General features: G+C 43.0%; 1 protein-coding gene across 1 annotated transcript in view; it reads right to left on the bottom strand.

Moving 5' to 3' along the window:
• The window catches only part of LOC106573595 (yjeF N-terminal domain-containing 3), a 69,192-nt gene that overhangs the window by 10,042 nt on the left and 38,774 nt on the right, over positions 1-20,376 (bottom strand). Inside the window, exon 2 of the mRNA XM_014148772.3 lies at positions 2,830-2,938. Within this exon, the coding sequence (XP_014004247.1) occupies positions 2,830-2,938 (109 nt within the window). The remainder of the gene's footprint in view (positions 1-2,829; positions 2,939-20,376) is intronic.

The following is a 20,376-nucleotide window of genomic DNA, read 5'->3' on the forward strand; positions in this document are numbered from 1 at the left end:
CCCAGTAAGGACCAGCCATCTTTGATAGGAGTGACATTCAAAATCCACATACTGTGAATGCAGTGGAAAACCTGAGTGCCTTTTACAGCAGCATCCTAACTGTATCATCTAATATTTTCTATCTTATCTCACCTTGCTTTAGGATTGGGCCATTAGCGCTAACAAAATGATTAAAGACTAAAGAGAAGGTCATTTCAGTGGATATCTAAAATTCACATCCAGTGGAACAAGCTGGTTGTGCCAGGCTCTGCAGTCCTATCTTCGTACATTTGTGGGCACGCACACACACACACACACACACACACACCACACACACACACACACACACACACACGAGCAATGGCTATATTGACTCTAAGGTCCCAGAGGCTAAGCCTACTTTTGTTATTTTTTTGTACACTTATTTTACCAGATAAGTCGAGTGAGAACATATTCTCATTAACAGTAACGACCCTGGGAATAGTTGTTTTTAATTAGTTAGCTGGCCGCTAGACCTACCATCTAAACTCGTAGTCAGCATGTTCGAATTACCGACCGGGGTGGGGCCCATTGATCATCCGTTATCATATTAAAAACTGCAAACATTTGCCTCCACCCTATGGCAAAATGTGCATAATTTCAGGAAATTAGCTGTAAAACTGCAAAAAAATAAACCTCTGCCCATGGCAAAATGAGTAGAATTGCATGAAATTAGTTATTATATTTGTGGACCCCATCAAAGTTGCCCATCCCTGCACTATAGGGCCTCTGCTCTCATCCATCTGACACACACACCACACACCACACACACTTGTCCAACCACACACACACCACACATACATGGACCCACACCCACGTGTCACACCACACATACAGCCACAAATACAAAAACCCCAAAATACCATGATATTTTGTATTTTCACAATATCATTTCATTATTTTAAATATTCATAAATTATTGTAATAAAATAAAAAAAGACATCTAAATACTGTTCATATTACAGAGCAGGTGGTAAAGCTTCATATGACACATTTTGCTTTGTAGCATCTACAGATGAAACATTATGGTGCCTGGGTAAGGACAAAATGGCACAAATATTCCAACTTCAATGATGCCTTAAGATACAAATGTCAAATATGTATCAACAATCTTTCCTCCAAAGGACCCTTTTATGGATTACATTTTGTGGAAATCGAAAATATCATGGTCTTTTTTGTTCTAGTTTTGTAAGGAATCACCCAAACATAAACATACAGCCACACACTCCTGATGAAAGCTGAGCGGGATAATCAATGTGTTTTTCAATGGACACGTTGACATATTCAACACATCCTGAGTAGACAGAACAGGGACATAGGGACAGCAGACTCCAGCGTTTACTGCTCCGTGGAACCGGAACATTCTTTGTATCCCCAGGTGCTGAAAGGCTTTTGCCTGCTATCCCTACCCCTAGACTGAACGCAGGCGCTGCACTCACGCCAGATCACAGAGGAACACCGCTGAGATGGACCCTTGATGGGCCCATGTGGTTGATGCCAGGGGGGTTGAGGTCTTTGGACATATATGGGGTGGATTACCCTGTGAGGAGTTCATGTTATCTGGCAAACGCAACCAATGTAGTGAAATCACAAAGCCTTACTACTGCACTTTGATGTCATGCGTGTGGGTGCAGTAGCCCCATGCCGAGCCACGCGCTGTTTGTCTAGCTCCGGTATGTGTGCTGCGGCTGCGTCTGCTCTAGCCATGGACCATTTATCTTTTGGTGATAATGATGGTAGGTGGATGTGGTTGAGGTAATCAGACGCTCTGAGGGGAGCTCTCACTCTTTCTTGGTCTCTCTCTCTTTTTCTCTGATAGGAAAGTGTCTTATGTCTGAAAGCTCAAGGAACATTAATCACACCACACCGGGTTCCTGTGGAGGATACGACTGCAGGGTTAAACCAACCGACTGCAGGGTTAAACCAACCGACTGCAGGGTTAAACCAACCGACTGCAGGGTTAAACCAACCGACTGCAGGGTTAAACCAACCGACTGCAGGGTTAAACCAACCGACCGTCTGATCAAAGTGTTCCTGACACAAAGTGTGTTCCTGACAGCTCCGTATACTGCTGCTGACCACAGGCAGTCTGACTGGGAGAACTAACTTATAGAACGCTCACCACACATTACACAATGAGACAAAAACACACACACACACACACACACACACACACATACATACACAGGTAGGGGTCTGATGTAAGGGGCATATGGACTTGGCAGACTGGCTCCCAGCAGAGGAGCAGATCAGTCTCTCATCAGGCCCAGTAGTGAACAGAGGAACAGAGGCTCTGATGTCCAGGGTTTATGGATCAGAGACACAGTACTGATGAGAGGGACAGTTCTCCCACAACTGTAAGTAAACTTTTTTTTCCAAAAACACAGAACAGAGCAGAACTATGTGTTCTCTAAATCTCTATTCACAGTTCATATGTCGCGAGCTCTTAAAGTTGCATGGTTATGAAATACTATTAGGTGGAACAGCATCAGAGACTGGGAATTGGAGAGAAGGAAGCAAGGAAGGAAGGGAGGGAGGGAGGGAGGGAGGGAGGGAGGGAGGAAGGAAGGAAGGCACGGAGCCTGGTTTCTTCATAGGGAGTTTTTCCTAGCCACCGTGCCTCTACATCTGCATTGCTTGCTGTTTGGGGTTTTAGGCTGGGTTTCTGTATATGCACATTGTGACATCTACTGATGTAAAAAGGGATTTATAAATACATTTGATAGATAGATTAATGAGTAGCCTGAAAAAGGTGGTTCTTGTAGAGAGGAAGGAAAGAGGAGTGGGGGGTAAGGGTGGTACTTAAAGTACCTTGGTGATGGCGATGGCACAGGCATGCCCCCAGATCTCTATCAGCTGCTGCTGGCCAAACTTGTAGTCCCTCAGCAGCTCTGTCTCAATGGCTGCTGTCTCCACTTTACTGTAGGGAAACACAACACAGAGCAATAGCATTAGCATTATCAATCAGATTCAATCAATCGCAATTCAATTATATACTGTGTACGGTAGCACTGTTTATGCATCTCTCAGCAAACTAGACCTAAACCTCAAAAACATATGTTGCCGTGTTGCGTGTTAGATGAAATGCTTGGTTGGGGATTGTCTGATGCCTGAGGTATTTCCTTTGAGTGTAATGACACTACCAAGTTGAAGTTAATGAAGTAGGTATTTATATGGCTCTGAAACAGGTATACAGGTAAGGCTGACAGTTGAAACAGGCTCAGGCCTGAAGTGATGTCATAATTCTGCCATGTGGGCTCATTTAACCAGAGAGAGCTGCTGTGGAAACACAAAGTACACTATTCCATATTACACTAGAGACACCTGGTGGAGAGATAGAGTACTACATCAATACTTTCTCTGAATACAATGGAGAATATTATAATCAAAGCATATAGTATGATAACATACACTGAGTATACCAAACATTAGAAACACTTTCCTAATAATGAGTTGCACCCCCCCTCAATTTGTCAGGGCATGGACTCCACAAGTTGTCGAAAGATTTCCACAGGGATGCTGGCCCATGTTGACTCCAATGCTTCCCACAGTTGTGTCAAGTTGGCTGGATGTCCTTTGGGTGGTGGACCATTATTGATACATACAAGAAACATGAAATTGAAAAAACCCAGCAGCGTTGCAGTTCTTGACACAAACCGGTGCACCTGGCACCTGCTACCATACCCCGTTCATAGACACAAATCTTTTGTCTTGCCTATTCACCCTCTGAATGGCACATACACACAATCCATGTCTCAAGACTTAAAAAATATTATTTAACCTGTCTCCTCCCCTTCATCTACACTGATTGAAGTGGATGTATGTCTGTCATGGTGTATATCATGGAAAGACCAGGTGTTCTTAATGTTTTGTATATTTATGTTGCAGTAGTTTATGTGTCGGGGGGCTAGGGTTAGTCTGTTTATCTGGAGTATTTCTCCTGTCTTATCCAGTGTCCTGTGTGAATTTAAGTATGCTCTCTCTAATTCTTTCTCTCTCTCGGAGGACCTGAGCCCTAGGACCATGCCTCAGGACTACCTGGCATGATGACTTCTTGTTGTCCCCAGTCCACCTGGCCGTGCTGCTGCTCCAGTTTCAACTGTTCTGCCTGCGGCTATGGAACCCTGACCTGTTCACTGTGATTACTATTATTTGACCATGCTGGTCATTTATGAACATTTGAACATCTTGGCCATGTTCTGTTATAATCTCCACCCAGCACAGCCAGAAGAGGACTGGCCACCCCTCATAGCCTGGTTCCTCTCTAGGTTTCTTCCTAGGTTTTGGCCTTTCTAGGGAGTTTTTCCTAGCCACTGTGCTTCTACATCTGCATTGCTAGCTGTTTGGGGTTTTAGGCTGGGTTTCTGTACAGCACTTTGATATATCAGCTGATGTAAGGGCGGCTATAAAAATACATTTGATTTGATGCACACAGTTGTAGAATTTTGCATTTTTCAAACACCTGAAACTGTATTTTCCTGCAATCTAGAGCCATAATCATTATGCTTAATTTAATGTAAAAAAATATGTATATTTTTCTACATACAGTATCTAAGCATACGTCTTGAGCTGTCCTCCTGGCTGGTGGTTCTTTTTTAAAAGAAACTAAATATTCTTCTCTGCATCTCTGCTAAAGTCTTGGTAATTGATTGAAAGGAATGTCTTATTTAGTACATTGCTTGTTTTTTTAAAGTCTACCAACATTGCCAGCAGGCATGCCAGCTAAGATAGACAAGCTAGCTACTCTAACATGATTGATAGCCTGAAATGGCTTCTTGTTATCAGGACATGAGATTGGGAACCTATCTGGCCTAGCTAAAGCCAACTTCATAAAATTGGTTAGTGGTTAGTAGAATTATAGATAAAAAAACACAGCATTATTATTATTTAAATGTAAAAAAACAACAAAAAGAAACTGGACAAATCTGAGGGGGCACATGTCCCTGTGCCCCCTACGGGCATGACGCCTCTGGACTTAATCATCCTCCACTTGTGACTACAGAGGAAAACGGAGCATACAGCGACACTAAAAGGGCCACTGACATCTAAAGCATGTAACAACTTCAGAAAGCTCAACAAGGACTAAGAAGGTTGTCCCTGATGTAAAACCCAATTCAGATATCTTATGATGAAACTCTAACCATATTTCGAGTTCTTATGCAGATGAAACTCACATGTTGAAAGCATTTAAAAACAGTACAACTTAATGCCCTGGCATCACAGGCAACAACCCCACATTCACATCTCGCTTAAACCAATAAACATAATCTTGATTTCACTGTGACTAGTTGAATGCTAAAGGTTGCCCCAGCATTGGGCAAGTGTTCTCTTCTCTTTTGGCTCTAGGATCACTGTGTTAAAACCTACCGCATCCAACGGGGCTTTTGGCATTTAGCTCAGCCAACGGAGCATCACACCTGTCACCCAGGGCTAGCCTGGGGCAGACTTCCTGGCTCGCTGTGACATGATGGTCTTTACAAAGATCACATTAGTTCATTAGGTTGGATGGCTGCTCTCATAATTGGACGATAGTACTTTTACAGTAAGCAATGTAGCCTACAATTCATCCTTGGTCACTGCCTGTAGGCCTACATAAAATGTAAAGCTAACCCTGTCACCTTGGCTAGATGTTGCCCGTAAGCACAGATTTAGGATCAGCTAACCCTCCACAACCCTAACCTTAACCAGTACGGTGGGGGGAACATAAAACTGACCTTGGAACTGTGTCTGTCTGGAAAGCATCATCCTACTCCACTGTCTTCTAGACCAGGCCAAATGGCACCCATGTGGAGCCTGCTGGGTCCACATAATTCAATATAACTTATATCTCTATGGCTGGGTCAATAATGAGACAGAAATCCTTGTTCATGTTCCTCCCAAGTCTCCAGCGAACAGATAACACACAGTACCGTAGTCCTTCACTCAAGCACATAAAAGCCCTCGAGGGAAAGGGAGAGATGGATCCAACTTAGGTGCACCAGGGGGGACCATATGTCAGTGAAGGTGCTCTGAAGAGCAGAGGAGGGGAGGGGGTGTTGCACATACGCTTGAGTGGCTGGAGCAGCAGAGACAGTAACAGGCTGGAGAGACCCAGTGTTGCACCCCTTCCTCCCCTGGAGTCTCCATTAATCTCCATGTGTGTGGAGGCCACGGCATCCCTATGGTGTGCCATTGCTCCTCACCACTCAGGCTGTGGCCCAGGGTGCTCAGCTGTGATCACATGCCTGTTAATGAGCCTGTTGACCTCCACAGCCTAGTTGTCCCTGAAGGGTAGCAGACACACACACACAGAGGGGGATACATACACACGCAAGTGAGCACTGCACATACCTTTTCAAACACACATTTACTCGCATGAGCAGATGGCTGCTCGCAAAACACCTCTCCACCACGTCACACCAAAACATACAGTAGGGCCTACACAAAAAACATTCATGACTAAGGCTGTGCCGGCCACATGACTCAACATCACAACACTTTCCAATGACTAATGAGCTCATGTTTATGGGAGAGAGTAAACAGAGCTGTCTGACAAAACTAATGAAAAACACAGTGCCTGCAGTAACGCTGTACTAACGCTGTACTAACAGTACACTCTCAGGAGACTGATTAGGTCTGGGATGATGAAGTGATTCATTTAAATTGCAGCCTGTTAATTGCATGGAGTGTCAATCCATCTTAGTTTACGGTAACCCCCTCTCTCCAGGATCTGTTCATTAAGACAAAGTCACAGTGAAATGTGTGCAGGAGCAGAAAGCTTACTTGTTTAATAACAAAATAACTGAGTATTAAGGCTGTTCCTCTCCTCCTCTCCCATGCCCTCCCCTCCCTATTCTGTTCTGATCTGACCAACCATAACACCAAAGAGCCACATCACATGAGGTAAAAGAGAAACAAGTTAAAATGGAAGAGTGTGTAACCCCCTCTGTTTTCTCCATTTTGTTTCTCCCTCACACACTTTCTCTGTTCTGTCTCACTCGCTCTTCTGCTATGAAGTCCCAGCCAGTCTCCCTGATGCAGAATAACAAGAGAGCAGAAAGACCCAGATAGGGAGAGAAATAGATTCATATAGATATATACAGTACCCGTCAAAAGTTGACACACCTACTCATTCAAGGGTTTCTTTATTGTTACTATTTTCTACATTGTAGAATAATAGCAAAGACATCGAAACTATGAAACACATATGGAATCATGTCAACCAAAGTAGTGTTAAACAAATCAAAATATATTTGAGATTTTTCAAAGTAGCCAACCTTTGCCTTGATGACAGCTTTGCACACTCTTGGCATTCTCTCAACCAGCTTCATGAGGTAGTCAACTTGAATGCATTTGAATTTACAGGTGTCTTGTTAAAAGTTAATTTGTGGAATTTCTTTCCTCAATGCGTTTGAGCCAATCAGTTGTGTTGTGACAAGGTAGTGGTGGTATACAGAAGATAGCCCTATTTGGTAAAATACCAAGTCCATATTATGGCAAGAACACCTCAAATAAGCAAAGAGAAATGACAGTCCACCATTACTTTAAGACAGCATGTCAGCCCTAAAGGACTCAGACCATTAGAAACAAGATTCTCTGGTCTGATGAAATGAAGATTGAACCCTTTGGCCTGAATGCCATGTATCACATCTGTTGGAAATGTGGCACCATCCCTGCGGTGAAGCATGGTGGTGGCACCATCCCTATGGGATGTTTTTCAGCGGCAGGGACTGGGAGACTAGTCAGGATCGAGGCAAAGATGAACGGAGCAAAGTACAGAGAGATCCTTGATGAAAACTTGCTACAGAGCACTCAGGACGTCTGACTGGGGCGAGGGTTCCCCTTCCAACAGGACAACGACCCTAAGCACACAGCCAAGACAACACAGGTGCGGCTTTGGGACTGTTACGCACACCTCTAGGACGAGGGAATGCAACACCCTGCTACAACTCAACTCTCCGTGGTGTGAAAGAGGTATGGGACTGTAGGTGCGAGTAAGGATGACAAAAGGCAGAATTACCATTTACAAGGAATTTATTCTGTTACACTGTAATTTGGGGGAAAAGGGGGTGGATGGAACCAAAGCAAAGAAAGTAAATATCAAAGCCCCCTCTCCTACCTTACCTGCCTACCCACTACTTACCTATCTAGCACCACCTGGTGCACTAACCAAAATACAGGGGATGGTCCGACCAGGTCTTACCTAGTGTGCATAGACAGTGAATACTACGGGTTATGTATGCCCGCGGGCCTCTTGCCTAAGCACTCCCTAGGTGCCTTCCCCTTCCCCCCTGGGAGCCAATGAAACAATAATACAAACTATTTCACCAAAAAAAACTGAGAAACACAGGATATCAAATAAGCTCTGTGACTGAGCAACAAACTAACACAAACTAACACAGAACATACCAAGGCTGCTCCCAGCAACAACTAACATAGTACATACCAAAACCGCCTGTCTCACTCTCAGCAACAACCAACATATGATATAACCATCAGCCTTCTCTCTCTCAGCAATCATCTAACACAGTACATACCAAAACTGTTAGCAACAACCAACATGATATAACACTCAGCCATCAGCCTCCTCGCTCAGCAATCATCTCTCTTCTGAGCAATAGAACACTGGCTTATATTGCTTCAGAAGGCGTCTGTAATTGAAGACAGCTGCGTCCTGACGAGGGGGCGGGGTCAGCTCTCCAATCATCAATGGGGGCCGACCAATCAGCTTCTTGGGGAGAATTTCAGGAAGCCATTTCCTGAAACACACACTCACAAATACACAAACTACAACACAGAAACTGGGGAACGTAACAGGGACAAGTCTCTGAATGTCCTTGTGTGGCCCAGCCAGAGCCCGGACTTGAATCCGATCAAACATCTCTGAAGAGACCTGAAAATAGCTGTGCAGCGACGCTCCCAATCCAACCTGAAAGAGCTTGAGAGGATCTGCAGAGAAGAATGAGAGAAACTCCCCAAATACAGGTGTGCCAAGCTTGTAGCATCTGTGAGAGAAAAACTACAAGATCATGTATAATACTGTTTATGCATCGAATTGCTTTGATGAGTACTCTCTCATCTGTGTCTATGGGACTGAGTTGGGCCTCTGGAGCTTGAGCTGCCAATTGACAATGACTTGGTGATAAAAACCTACAGCCGGCATTCCATAGACAAGATGTGGTGTGTGTGACCCGAGATAGAGATAGCCTGGAAAAGTTAGAAGAATCCCTCATTGTCTCATCTTCATCCTGGCATCTGGGAAACTAAGCCAGGTTGGGGGTTAAACAACATCCTGTGCAGGAGATGAACCCAAGGTGGCTTATGACGCCCCCCGATCAGCATTTTTAGGTTGCATATATAAGATGTTTTTTTGTTCATTATCAGTTAAGCTCTCTGCAACACACTCAAGAGGGTGGGGTCGACAGTTTCAGTATTGCAATAATTAATCGATATTGAATAAAGATGATTGTTTGAAAAAATGACAAAAGTCTCTCACTTGATTAGAATATTCCACAACACGTCATACCCAAGAAGACTCCAAGCTGTTATCGCTGCTGAAGGTGCTTCAACAAAGTGCTGAGTAAAGGGTCAGTATACTTATGTAAATGTGATATTTCAGTTTTTTATTTTTAATAAACCTGTTTTTGCTTTGTCATTATGGGGTATTGCGTATAGATTGATGATGAAAAATAAATAATTTAATCGATTTTACAATAAGGCTGTAATGTAACAACATTGTGAAAAAGTCAAGGGGTCTGAATACTTTCCAAATGCACTGTATGTATACTGCATATATACAGTGGATATAAAAAGTCTACACACCCCTGTTAAAATGCCAGGTTTTTGTGATGTAAAAGAATGAGACAAAGATAAATCATGTCAGAACTTTTTCTACTGTTAATGTGACCTATAATGTGAACAATTCAATTGAAAAACAAACTGAAAATTTCGAGGGGGAAAAATGAAAAATAAAAACCTTACAATAACCTGGTTGCATAAGTGTGCACACCCTCTTATAACTGGGGATGTGGCTGTGTTCAGAATGAACCAATCACATTCAAACTCATGTTAAATAGAAGTCATTACACACCTGCCATCATTTAAAGTGACTCTGATTAATCACAAATAAAGTTCAGCTGTTCTAGTAGGATTTTCCTGACATTTTCTTAGTTGCATCTCAGAGCAAAAGCCATGGTCCGCAGAGAGCTTCCAAAGCATCAGAGGGATCTCATTGTTGAAAGATACGAGTCAGGAGAAAGGTACAAAAGAATTTCCAAAGCATTACATATACCATGGAACACAGTGAAGACAGTCATCACCAAGTGGAGAAAATATGGCACCACAGAGACATTACCAAGAACTGGACGTCCCTCCAAAATGTATGAAAAGACGAGAAGAAAACTGGTCAGGGAGGCTTCCAAGAGGCCTACAGCAACATTAAAGGAACTGCAGGAATTTCTGGCAAGTACTGGCTGTGTGCTACATGTGACAACAATCTCCCGTATTCTTCATATGAATGGGCTATGGGGTAGGGTGGCAAGATGGAAGCCTTTTCTTACAATGAAAAACATCCAAGCCCGGCTGAAGTTTGCAAAAACAAACATCAAGTCCCCCAAAAGCACGTGGGAAAATGTGTTATGGTCTGATGAAACCAAGGTTGAACTTTTTGGCCATAATTCCAAAAGGTATGTTTGGCGCAAAAACAACACTGCACATCACCCAAAGAACACCATACCCACAGTGAAGCATGGTGGTGGCAGCGTCATGCTTTGGGGCTGTTTTTCTTCAGCTGGAACCGGGGCCTTAGTCAGGGTGGAGGGAATTATGAACAGTTTCAAATACCAGGCAATTTTGGCACAAAACCTTCAGGCGTCCGTTAGAAAGCTGAAGATGAAGTTCACCTTTCAGCACGACAACGACCCAAAGCACACATCCAAATCCACGAAAGCATGGCTTCACCAGAAGAAGATTAACGTTTTGGAATGGCCCAGCCAGAGCCCAGACCTGAATCCAATTGAAACTCTCTGGGGTGATCTGAAGAGGGCTGTGCACAGGAGATGTCCTCACAATCTAACAGATTTGGAGCGCTTTTGCAAAGAAGAGTGGGCAAATATTGCCACATCAAGATGTGCCATCCTAAAGACTGAGTGCTGTAATAAAATCAAAAGGTGCTTCAACAAAGTATTCGTTTAAGGGTGTGCACACTTATGCAACCAGGTTATTGTGAGTTTTTTTAATTTTATTTTTCCCCCTCAAAGATTTGTTTGTTTTTCAATTGAATTGTTCACGTTATAGGTCACATTAAAGGTGGAAAAAGTTCTGACATGATTTATCTTTGTCTCATTATTTTACATCACAAAAACCTGGCATTTTAACAGGGGTGTGTAGACTTTTTAAATCCACTGTATTTATGAGAGAGAGAGAGGAGCATGAGGGAGATGACTCATTGACACCAGCTCATTCCTGTCTCCTGTGTTATACTTCTAACACGGAGATTGTGGAGCCACTGAATACATTCAGCAAAGGCCTGAGAAACTTAACCAAGTTAATGCATCTCATTATGAAAGTAAAGAGGGAGAAATCTTCCCCTTTATTTACATTAGCATTAAGATAATCACATTTAATGTCATTGTGAGCTTAAGTGGTGCTAGAGCAAAAATGGTTTGGTCATAAGTTTGGCCAGGGAAATAGAATATTTGAATTAAGCAGCACATAGAGACTTTGAGGAAAAGAGCTGTGGAGATGTTTCCCTGCTGAGCACTCAAGAAATTCCTGGCTTACAAATCATTACTAATGCATGCTTCAGCCGCTTCCTGCTGCAACTACTATCACCTGATGTTTGACTGTTTATCCCGCTGTGTGCACAGGTACGTGTGTGTATCTGTGCACAGGTCGGTGTGTTTTCACACGTGCGTGTGTGCCTGTGTGCGTGTGTGCACAGGTGCGTATGTGTGTGGGCACCAAGACGAAAGGTAACCTAAGGACACACAAAAAACACAAAGTACCGAAGTACATTCTCCTCATCACTCAAGACAAGTGTAGTTACAGGAAGCCTCCCATCTGAGGGGACAGGAAGAGAGAGGAAAAAGAGGCCAGGCTTGGCTAACAATAGCAGAGAGCAGAGCAGAGAGAGAGAGAACAGAGATTAGTAAAATCATCCATCACTGTCTCAGTCGGGCCTCAGCCTGAGGGAAACATCGTGATTTAGTGGTGCGAGGACTAAAAGCAAGGAAAAATAGAGAGAGAGAAAGAGAGTGATAGAGTAAGTGTGTGTGTGTGTGTGTGTGTGTGTGTGTGTGTGTGAGCATGTACCTGCGTGTGCGTGTTTATGCATGTGTTTGTGTGTATCTAATGGGCCAAAGGAGATGAGATCAGCGGCGCATTTGGCTGTTGGCCATCAGCAAAGCTGGAGAAGGTGCAGGAACAGCCGTGGGGACTCGTGGCTCAACCTCAACCACAGCCACAGCCTCACCCACAGCCTCACCCATAGCCTCACCCACACCCTCAGCTGGCACAGAGAAGACTGGGCTTACCTTGCCTCAGCCTGGTCACATTATGGTCAGATCCTGCCTGTGTTATACCTTCAATCTCCTGTTGATTCTAATGTTAGAATCAGTGCACTGGGATATCATAGTGGTGAAACTATAGTCACAGTGCCACTCACAAAGGTCAGTCATAATTCAATTCATTTCAGGGCTATAATGAATGATGGGGGTGGATGGATGTATTGTATGGACATTTATGGACAATGTATGTATGGTATGGGCAATGTATGTATGGTATGGACAATGTATTTATGGTATGGACAATGTATATATGGTATGGACAATGTATTTATGGTGTGTGTGTGTTGGAATGTCAGTGTGAGTGTGTAGGTAGAGTCCAGTGTGTGGTGCATAGAGTTAGTGCAAGAAAAGGGTCAATGAAGGTAGTCCGGGTAGCCATTTGATTAGCTATTTAGCAGTTTTGTTTTGAAGTCTTATGGCCTGGGGGTATGAGCTGTTCATAGTCTTGTTGGTTCCAGACTTGGTGCACTGGCACTGCTTTACATGCGGTAGCAGAGAGAACAGTCTATGGCTTGGCTGGCTTTAGTCTTTATAGAGGTCCAGGATGGCAGGGAGTAATCATTTTAGCGGGTGCTGCTAGCGCTGACTTCTGGCTACCATTACAAAATCCTATTTGGATCAGCAGTAAGACCATTCGTCAGCCACTGGGCACTGGGAATCAAAAGATACATTAAAGACCAAGTTCTGTCACATCCCATTGGGTTTCAGTGACCTTAAAACATGCTGCAGATACCAGTGAAAGGATCACTAACTCAAATTAGAATGCTATTGGCCTGAATACAGCCCAGACTGATGGCCATTCTCCACTTCTACCCGATTGCCCAATCTGAAATATAACAACAATGCATCAACTGTCCTGTTTTCATGAAAATACATTCTGGGTCTGGTTACGTGCCTGTGTGAGTTTCTCACTTTCTGTCCCTCTCGCTGCCAATTCTCTCTTTCTTTCTCTGCTGTGGCTGACTCACTTATTTCATTCTTTCTTATCTCCCCCCTCAGCCCTGCAGATACCCCTCCCTAATGAAGTCACATCTCCCCTACCATCTCACCTGCCCTTCCCATCCTACCCCAGCCACCCATCCCGGCCCCCCCTCCCCACCCCCCTTGGAGGATAAAGGAGCAAGGATGCTTGATAAGGATCTGGCAGATGCTACGGTTATCGATCCTGCATCCCATCCTGCTGAGCTACCATTTCGCCCACCTGCTTCCAGAGATTCCTGCTCCTTCATCCTTTACCCTGTTTCCTGATAGTCCAGCTTAGGGGGTCTGAACTAATGAAACAGAGATAATGAAACAGGATTTTACTGAGCTGACCAACACCCTAAAAGGCTCTGAAAAGCATCCAATTATCTCTGGTCCTGTGAAGTCGCTGGATCGTGGCTGTGAAAGGTTCAGCAGGCTCTTAGCACATCATATCTGGTTTAAAGACTACTGCCACTCTGTTGGCATAACTTTTGACAACTGACACCTTTTGGAAACAACAAATGCTCTACAGAGATGATTGACTCCTCCCAAACCTTCTAGGAGCCTGGACCCTCTATTCATATTTCAAGGCTGCATTAAGATATTGACTCAGAGACAGACAAAGCCCCGTTCAAGTAATACATCCCATCCTCTCAAAGAGTTATCGTCGTACTGTTGTCTATACTAACAGGGTGTTGTCAGTTGTAATCGTGTACCCATTCATTTGAACTCCACTCTTAGATCTGCTATTGTTAGATCAAAAGAGGAGCCCAATGTGGTCTACTCACCCAGTGCTTATAGTTCAAATGGGAATTCCATAAACTTGAATACCCCATCGCAGTTAACTAAACTCAGCAAAAAAGAAACGTCCTCTCACTGTCAACTGCGTTTATTTTCAGCAAACTTAACATGTGTAAATATTTGTATGAACATAACAAGAATCAACAACTGAGATAAACTGAACAAGTTCCACAGACATGTGACTAACAGAAATTGAATAATGTGTCCCTGAACAAAGGGGGGGTCAAAATCAAAAGTAACAGCCAGTATCTGGTGTGGCCACCAGCTGCATTAAGTACTGCAGTGCATCTCCTCCTCATGGACTGCACCAGATTTGCCAGTTCTTGCTGTGAGATGTTACCCCACTCTTCCACCAAGGCACCTGCAAGTTCCCAGACATTTCTGGGGGGAATGGCCCTAGCCCTCACCCTCCGATCCAACAGGTCCCAGACGTGTTCAATGGGATTGAGATCCGGGCACTTCGCTGGCCACGGCAGAACACTGATGTTCCTGTCTTGCAGGAAATCACGCACAGAACAAGCAGTATGGCTGGTGGCATTGTCATGCTGGAGGGTCATGTCAGGATGAGCTTGCAGGAAGGGTACCACATGAGGGAGTAGGATGTCTTCCCGTAACGCACAGCGTTGAGATTGCCTGCAATGACAACAAGCTCAGTCCGATGATGCTGTGACACACCGCCCCAGACCATGACGGACCCTCCACCTCCAAATCGATCCCACTCCAGAGTACAGGCCTCGGTGTAACGCTCATACTGCAACTCGTCAGTGAAGAGCACTTTTTGCCAGTCCTGTCTGGTCCAGCGACAGTGGGTTTGTGCCCATAGGCGATGTTGTTGCCGGTGATGTCTGGTGAGGACCTGCTTTACAATAGGCCTACAAGCCCTCAGTCCAGCCTCTCTCAGCCTATTGTGGACAGTCTGAGCACTGATGGTGGGATTGTGCATTCCTGGTGTAACTCGGGTAGTTGTTGTTGCCATCCTGTACCTGTTCCGCAGGTGTGATGTTCGGATGTACCGATCCTGTGCAGGTGTTGTTACACGTGGTCTGCAACTGCGAGGATGATCAGCTGTCCGTCCTGTCTCCTTGTAGCGCTGTCTTAGGCATCTCACAGTACAGATATTGCAATTTATTGCCCTGGTCACATCTGCAGTCCTCATGCCTCCTTGCAGCATGCCTAAGGCATGTTCACGCAGATGAGCGGGGAACCTGGGCATCTTTCTTTTGTGTTTTTCAGAGTCAGTAGAAAGGCATCTTTAGTGTCCTACGTTTTCAAGACTGTGACCTTAATTGCCTACTGTCTGTAAGCTGTTAGTGTCTTAACGACTGTTCCACAGGTGCATGTTCATTAATTGTTTATGGTTCATTGAACAAGCATGGAAAACAGTGTTTAAACCATTTACAATGAAGATCTGTGAAGTTATTTGGATTTTTACGAAATATCTTTGAAAGACATGGTCCTGAAAAAGGGACGTTTCTTTTTTTGCTGAGTTTAGTTTGTTGTCTTATTTTACTAAATCAGAGGTTTTTATGCTGGGTGACTTAAATTATGATTGGGAAATGCAGTTTTTGTATTTTATTTGAATGTGTTTATGTAGATGCTGAACAAAAATATAAAACGCAACATGAAACAATTCCAAAGATTCTACTGATTTAAAGTTCATATAAGGAAATCAGTCAATTGAAATAAATTAATTAGGCCCTAATCTATGAATTTCACATCACTGGGAATATAGATATGCATCTGTAAAAACAAAAGTAGGGGCGTGGATCAAAAACCCAGTTAGTATCTGGTGGGACCGCTATTTGCCTCATGCACTGCTACATCTCCTTCGCATAGAGTTGATCAGGTTGTTGATTGTGGAATGTTGTCCCACTCCTCTTCAATGGCTGTGCGAAGTTGCTGGATATTGGCAGAAACTGGAACATGTTGTCGTACATGTCGATCCAGAGCTTCCCAAACATACTCAATGGATGACATTGTTTTTACATTTTTGTCATTTAGCAGACACTCTTATCCAGAGCGACTTACAGTAGTGAATTTTCATTTTCATACATTTTTTTTCTTTTTTCGAACTGGTCCCCCGTGGGAATCGAACCCACAACCCTGGCATTGGAAACACCATGCTCTACCAACTGAGCCACACGGGACATGTCTGGTGAGTATGCAGGCCATGGAAGAACTAGGACATTTTCAGCTTTGTTTCAGAATATTTAATTGTCTGGCAACAGCTCTGGTGGACATTCCTGCAGTCAACATTCCAATTGCATGCCCCTCAGAACTTGAGACATCTGAGACATTGTGTTGTGTGACAAAAATGCATATTTTAGATTGTCCTTTTATTGTCCCCAGCAGAACATGCACCTGTATAATGATCATGCTGTTTAATCAGCTTCTTGATATGCCACACCTGTCAGGTGGATGGATTATCTTGGCAAAGGAGAAATGCTCACTAACAGGGATGTAAACTAATTTGTGCACATCATTTGAGAGAAATACATTTTTTGTGTGTATGGAACATTTCTGGAATCTTTTATTTCAGCTCATGAAACATGGGACCAACACTTTACATGTTGCGTTTATATTTTGTTCAGTGTAGTTACACTGTAGTCAACTTTCCATCTATTGAGCTGTGCTTTTAGACCGCAACTTCATAAACCCCCGTCATATCACCTCTTTTCTCTCACTGCTCAGGTTGGACAACATAGTGTTTTGACCCTGGAGGTTGCTTCTCCGCAGTAAACAACAAGCAGTTCACTGTTGCTCTCTCCTGTTGTGGGATGGGCAGGCAGCACTAGCTGATTGTCCAGTGAATACCATCTTTTCACTTGACCTCTCTGACATCTCCCCGGTGGCGTCCTACCATCTCAGCTCCTGTCTTACGCCTCTGACCAGTGTTCTCATACACATAGAGACACACAGAGACACCAAGGACGAGATGTTCTCACCTACCTGCCCTATGAAATACATCAGAGTCAGGGCATCAGTTAAGCCTACGGAGCTACAGTAACAGTGGACCCTCCATTTTGTACTTGATTCTTCTCTAGAGACTTAGAAAACAGCAGTATAAGGTTAGCAGTGCACTGACAGACCTAAAGGTGGTGGGTAACCTAGAGGGAGGATATTTGTCAAGCAAAACCATGGCAATAAGAGTGAAGCGGATGTTGCTAGATTAGGTAAGACTGGCTTCTCTACATTGACAAACAAAACCATTAGTAAACTAGGCGTGTGTTGTTCTGAGTCTGTAAGCCTGAGGGCTTGGTTTGTTGTGATGCCATAAGACATAGAGCGATCTCTTTTTCCATCCCTCTCCCTCTCTCCCTAGCTCTCTCTCTCCCTAGCTCTCTCTTTCTCCCTCTCTCCCTTTATCCTTATCACTGCATTTTTTCTCCCTTTCTCCATTTATCACGCTCTCTCTTTTTCTCAATTTCTCTCCTCTCTCTCCAGTTAACCATGTCACTTGTTAGTCTGTAATTATCTGTTGTAACTAAGTCCTGATGTTTCTACCTTTGACCTTTTTAACTGCCACTATCAAATGTCTGCCAGTGTTGAATGTTATGGTTCAAGTTTTACACCAAACTGGGGCAAGGACACACTGATAATGTATCTGTGACTCTGTGTGATTCTGTAGCTGCTGATGTTGTGACTTCCTCCAAACATTTTAGGCTGGTGTTTACAGAACATTTGGTGCTGTGTGATTAATAGAATGCCCGTTGGACATTTTCTCTGTTGTAACTTGTAATTAAAGCAAAATTATTTTCATTGATGTTATCAACAACTCCTCTCCTTTTTGTTTACCTGAAAATGACTGTTACAAATGGATATGAGGATGGAATACTCAAGGTTTCAGCCTTGTTTCAGGTTTGTTTACTTGGTATTAAAACAAACCACTGGAATTCAGTGAATGAGCCCACTGGGCACATATTGCAGTTCAACGTCTAGTTTTGATTTACGTTTGGTTGAGTTGTCACCTACATTAATTTAGCATGAAATCAACAACAAAAAAATCACCAAGTCATTTAGGTTAAAAGTTGGGTAAAAAAAACACAACATTCCCTTACGTTGGTGACTTTTTGAAAAATCCATTTATTTTCCCACATTGAGTCAACGTCATCACATAGATTTTGGAGGTCGAAATGACGTGGAAACAATGTTGATTCAACCTGTTTTTGCCCAGTGGGAGCCTTGTTGTACTGTCAATAGATGATCTTGATTTTGTTGTAGTCAACTACTTGGTTAAAAGGTGATACTGGTATCAGACAGCACTGGCCTTTCCGCAGCGCAGTTAGTAGGTACGGGGTCAACAGAGTGGAAAAACGTGTTCCTCGAGTGCAAGACAAGTCTGCTGTGTGTCTAGTTTGTACATTGGAGGAGCAAAACTACATCTTGCAAACTCGAGTGGCATCTGCCTCTGCGGTGATGGCCTTGTGAAAAAGTAACCAATCGGTTTTACTGACCACACAATTGTGAGAGCTCTCCGGGACCAGGGATTAGCAACCCCTGGTCTCCTTTCGATCCTGCTATAGCAAAATATAGTGTTAGTGTGTGTTTTGTGTGTTGCAGGGTGAAATAAACTTGTTCAGATTGATTCTGAACAAGTCAGGAATAACCTCTGGTGGGTAGAGCCTGTGTTGTGTGTTCGTTGTTTCATGTTGTCCCCATTTGTGCCCTGTGTCACATTTGGTTAGTCTGTAAATATGGTTCTATATTGGTGAATTGTCTCTCACTCTCCCCTATTAAATGGATATTTTGGCATGGTAGAACAAAGTTAAAATAAGAAAGATAAGGCTAAGAACAGTGGTGTAAAGTACTTAAGTAAAAATATTTAAAGTACTACTTAAGTAGTGTTTTTGGGTATGTGTACTTTACCGTACTATGTATATTTTTGACTACTTTTACTTTTACTTCACTACATTTCTAAAGAAAATGACTTACTTTTACTCCATACATTTTCCCTGACACCCAAAAGTACTCGTTACAATTTCAATGCTTAGCAAGACAGAACATCCCTGGTTTTTGGCCTTTCTAGGGAGTTTTTCCTAGGGAGTTTTTCCTAGCCACCGTGCTTCTTTCACATGCATTGTTTGCTGTTTGGGGTTTTAGGCTGGGTTTCTGTACAGCACTTTGAGATATCAGCTGATGTACGAAGGGCTATATAAATACATTTGATTTGATTTGATTCCTACTGCCTCTGATCTGGCAGACTCACTAAACACATATTCTTTGTCTAAGTGTTGGAGTGTGTCCCTGGCTCTGTAAATAAATAAATAAACAAACAAGAAAATAGTGCCGTCTGCTTTGCTTAATATAAGGAATTTTTAATTATTCACACTTTTACTTTTGATACTTAAGTATATTTTAGCAACTACATTTACATTTGATACTTAAGTATTTTTAAAACCAAATACTTTTAGACTTTTACTCAAGTAATATTTTACTGAGTGACTTTCATTTTTTCATTTTCTATTCAGGTATCTTTACTTTTACTCAAGTATGACAATTCAGTACTTTTTCCACCACTGGGTATGAATGCAGCCGTGTGAATGATGGGAAGATTCTCTGACATATTGCAACACTCTTGTTTGTTTTAACGTGTAGCTTGAGTTGTCTGACAAATTGTATGACTATGATCAGACCATTCTTAAGTGATTGCTTGCTTTAGGCTAGCGGGCAGAGGCGGTTGTGGTTGTGAAAGCGTGCTCTGGTTCTCAAAAGCTGTAAGGAGTAGTTCAAATGATGTGAACATTGGTATATGGCTGATCTACTTGATCATTTGGGTCCATTACACACACTACCGTTCAAAAGTTTGTGGTCACTTAGAAATGTCATTGTTTTTTAATGAAAAGCAAAACATTTTGTCCATTAAAATAACATAAAATTGATCAGAAATACAGTGTAGACATTGTTGATGTTGTAAATGACTATTGTAGCTGGAAACGGCTGATTTTTGAATGAAATATCTACATAGGCGTACATAGGCCCATTATCAGCAACCATCACTCCTGTGTTTCAATGGCATGTTGTGTTAGCTAATCCAAGTTTATAATTTTAA

Source organism: Salmo salar, chromosome 16 (assembly GCF_965601325.2).
Source record: "Salmo salar chromosome 16, fSalSal1, whole genome shotgun sequence".
Lineage (NCBI taxonomy): Eukaryota > Metazoa > Chordata > Actinopteri > Salmoniformes > Salmonidae > Salmo > Salmo salar.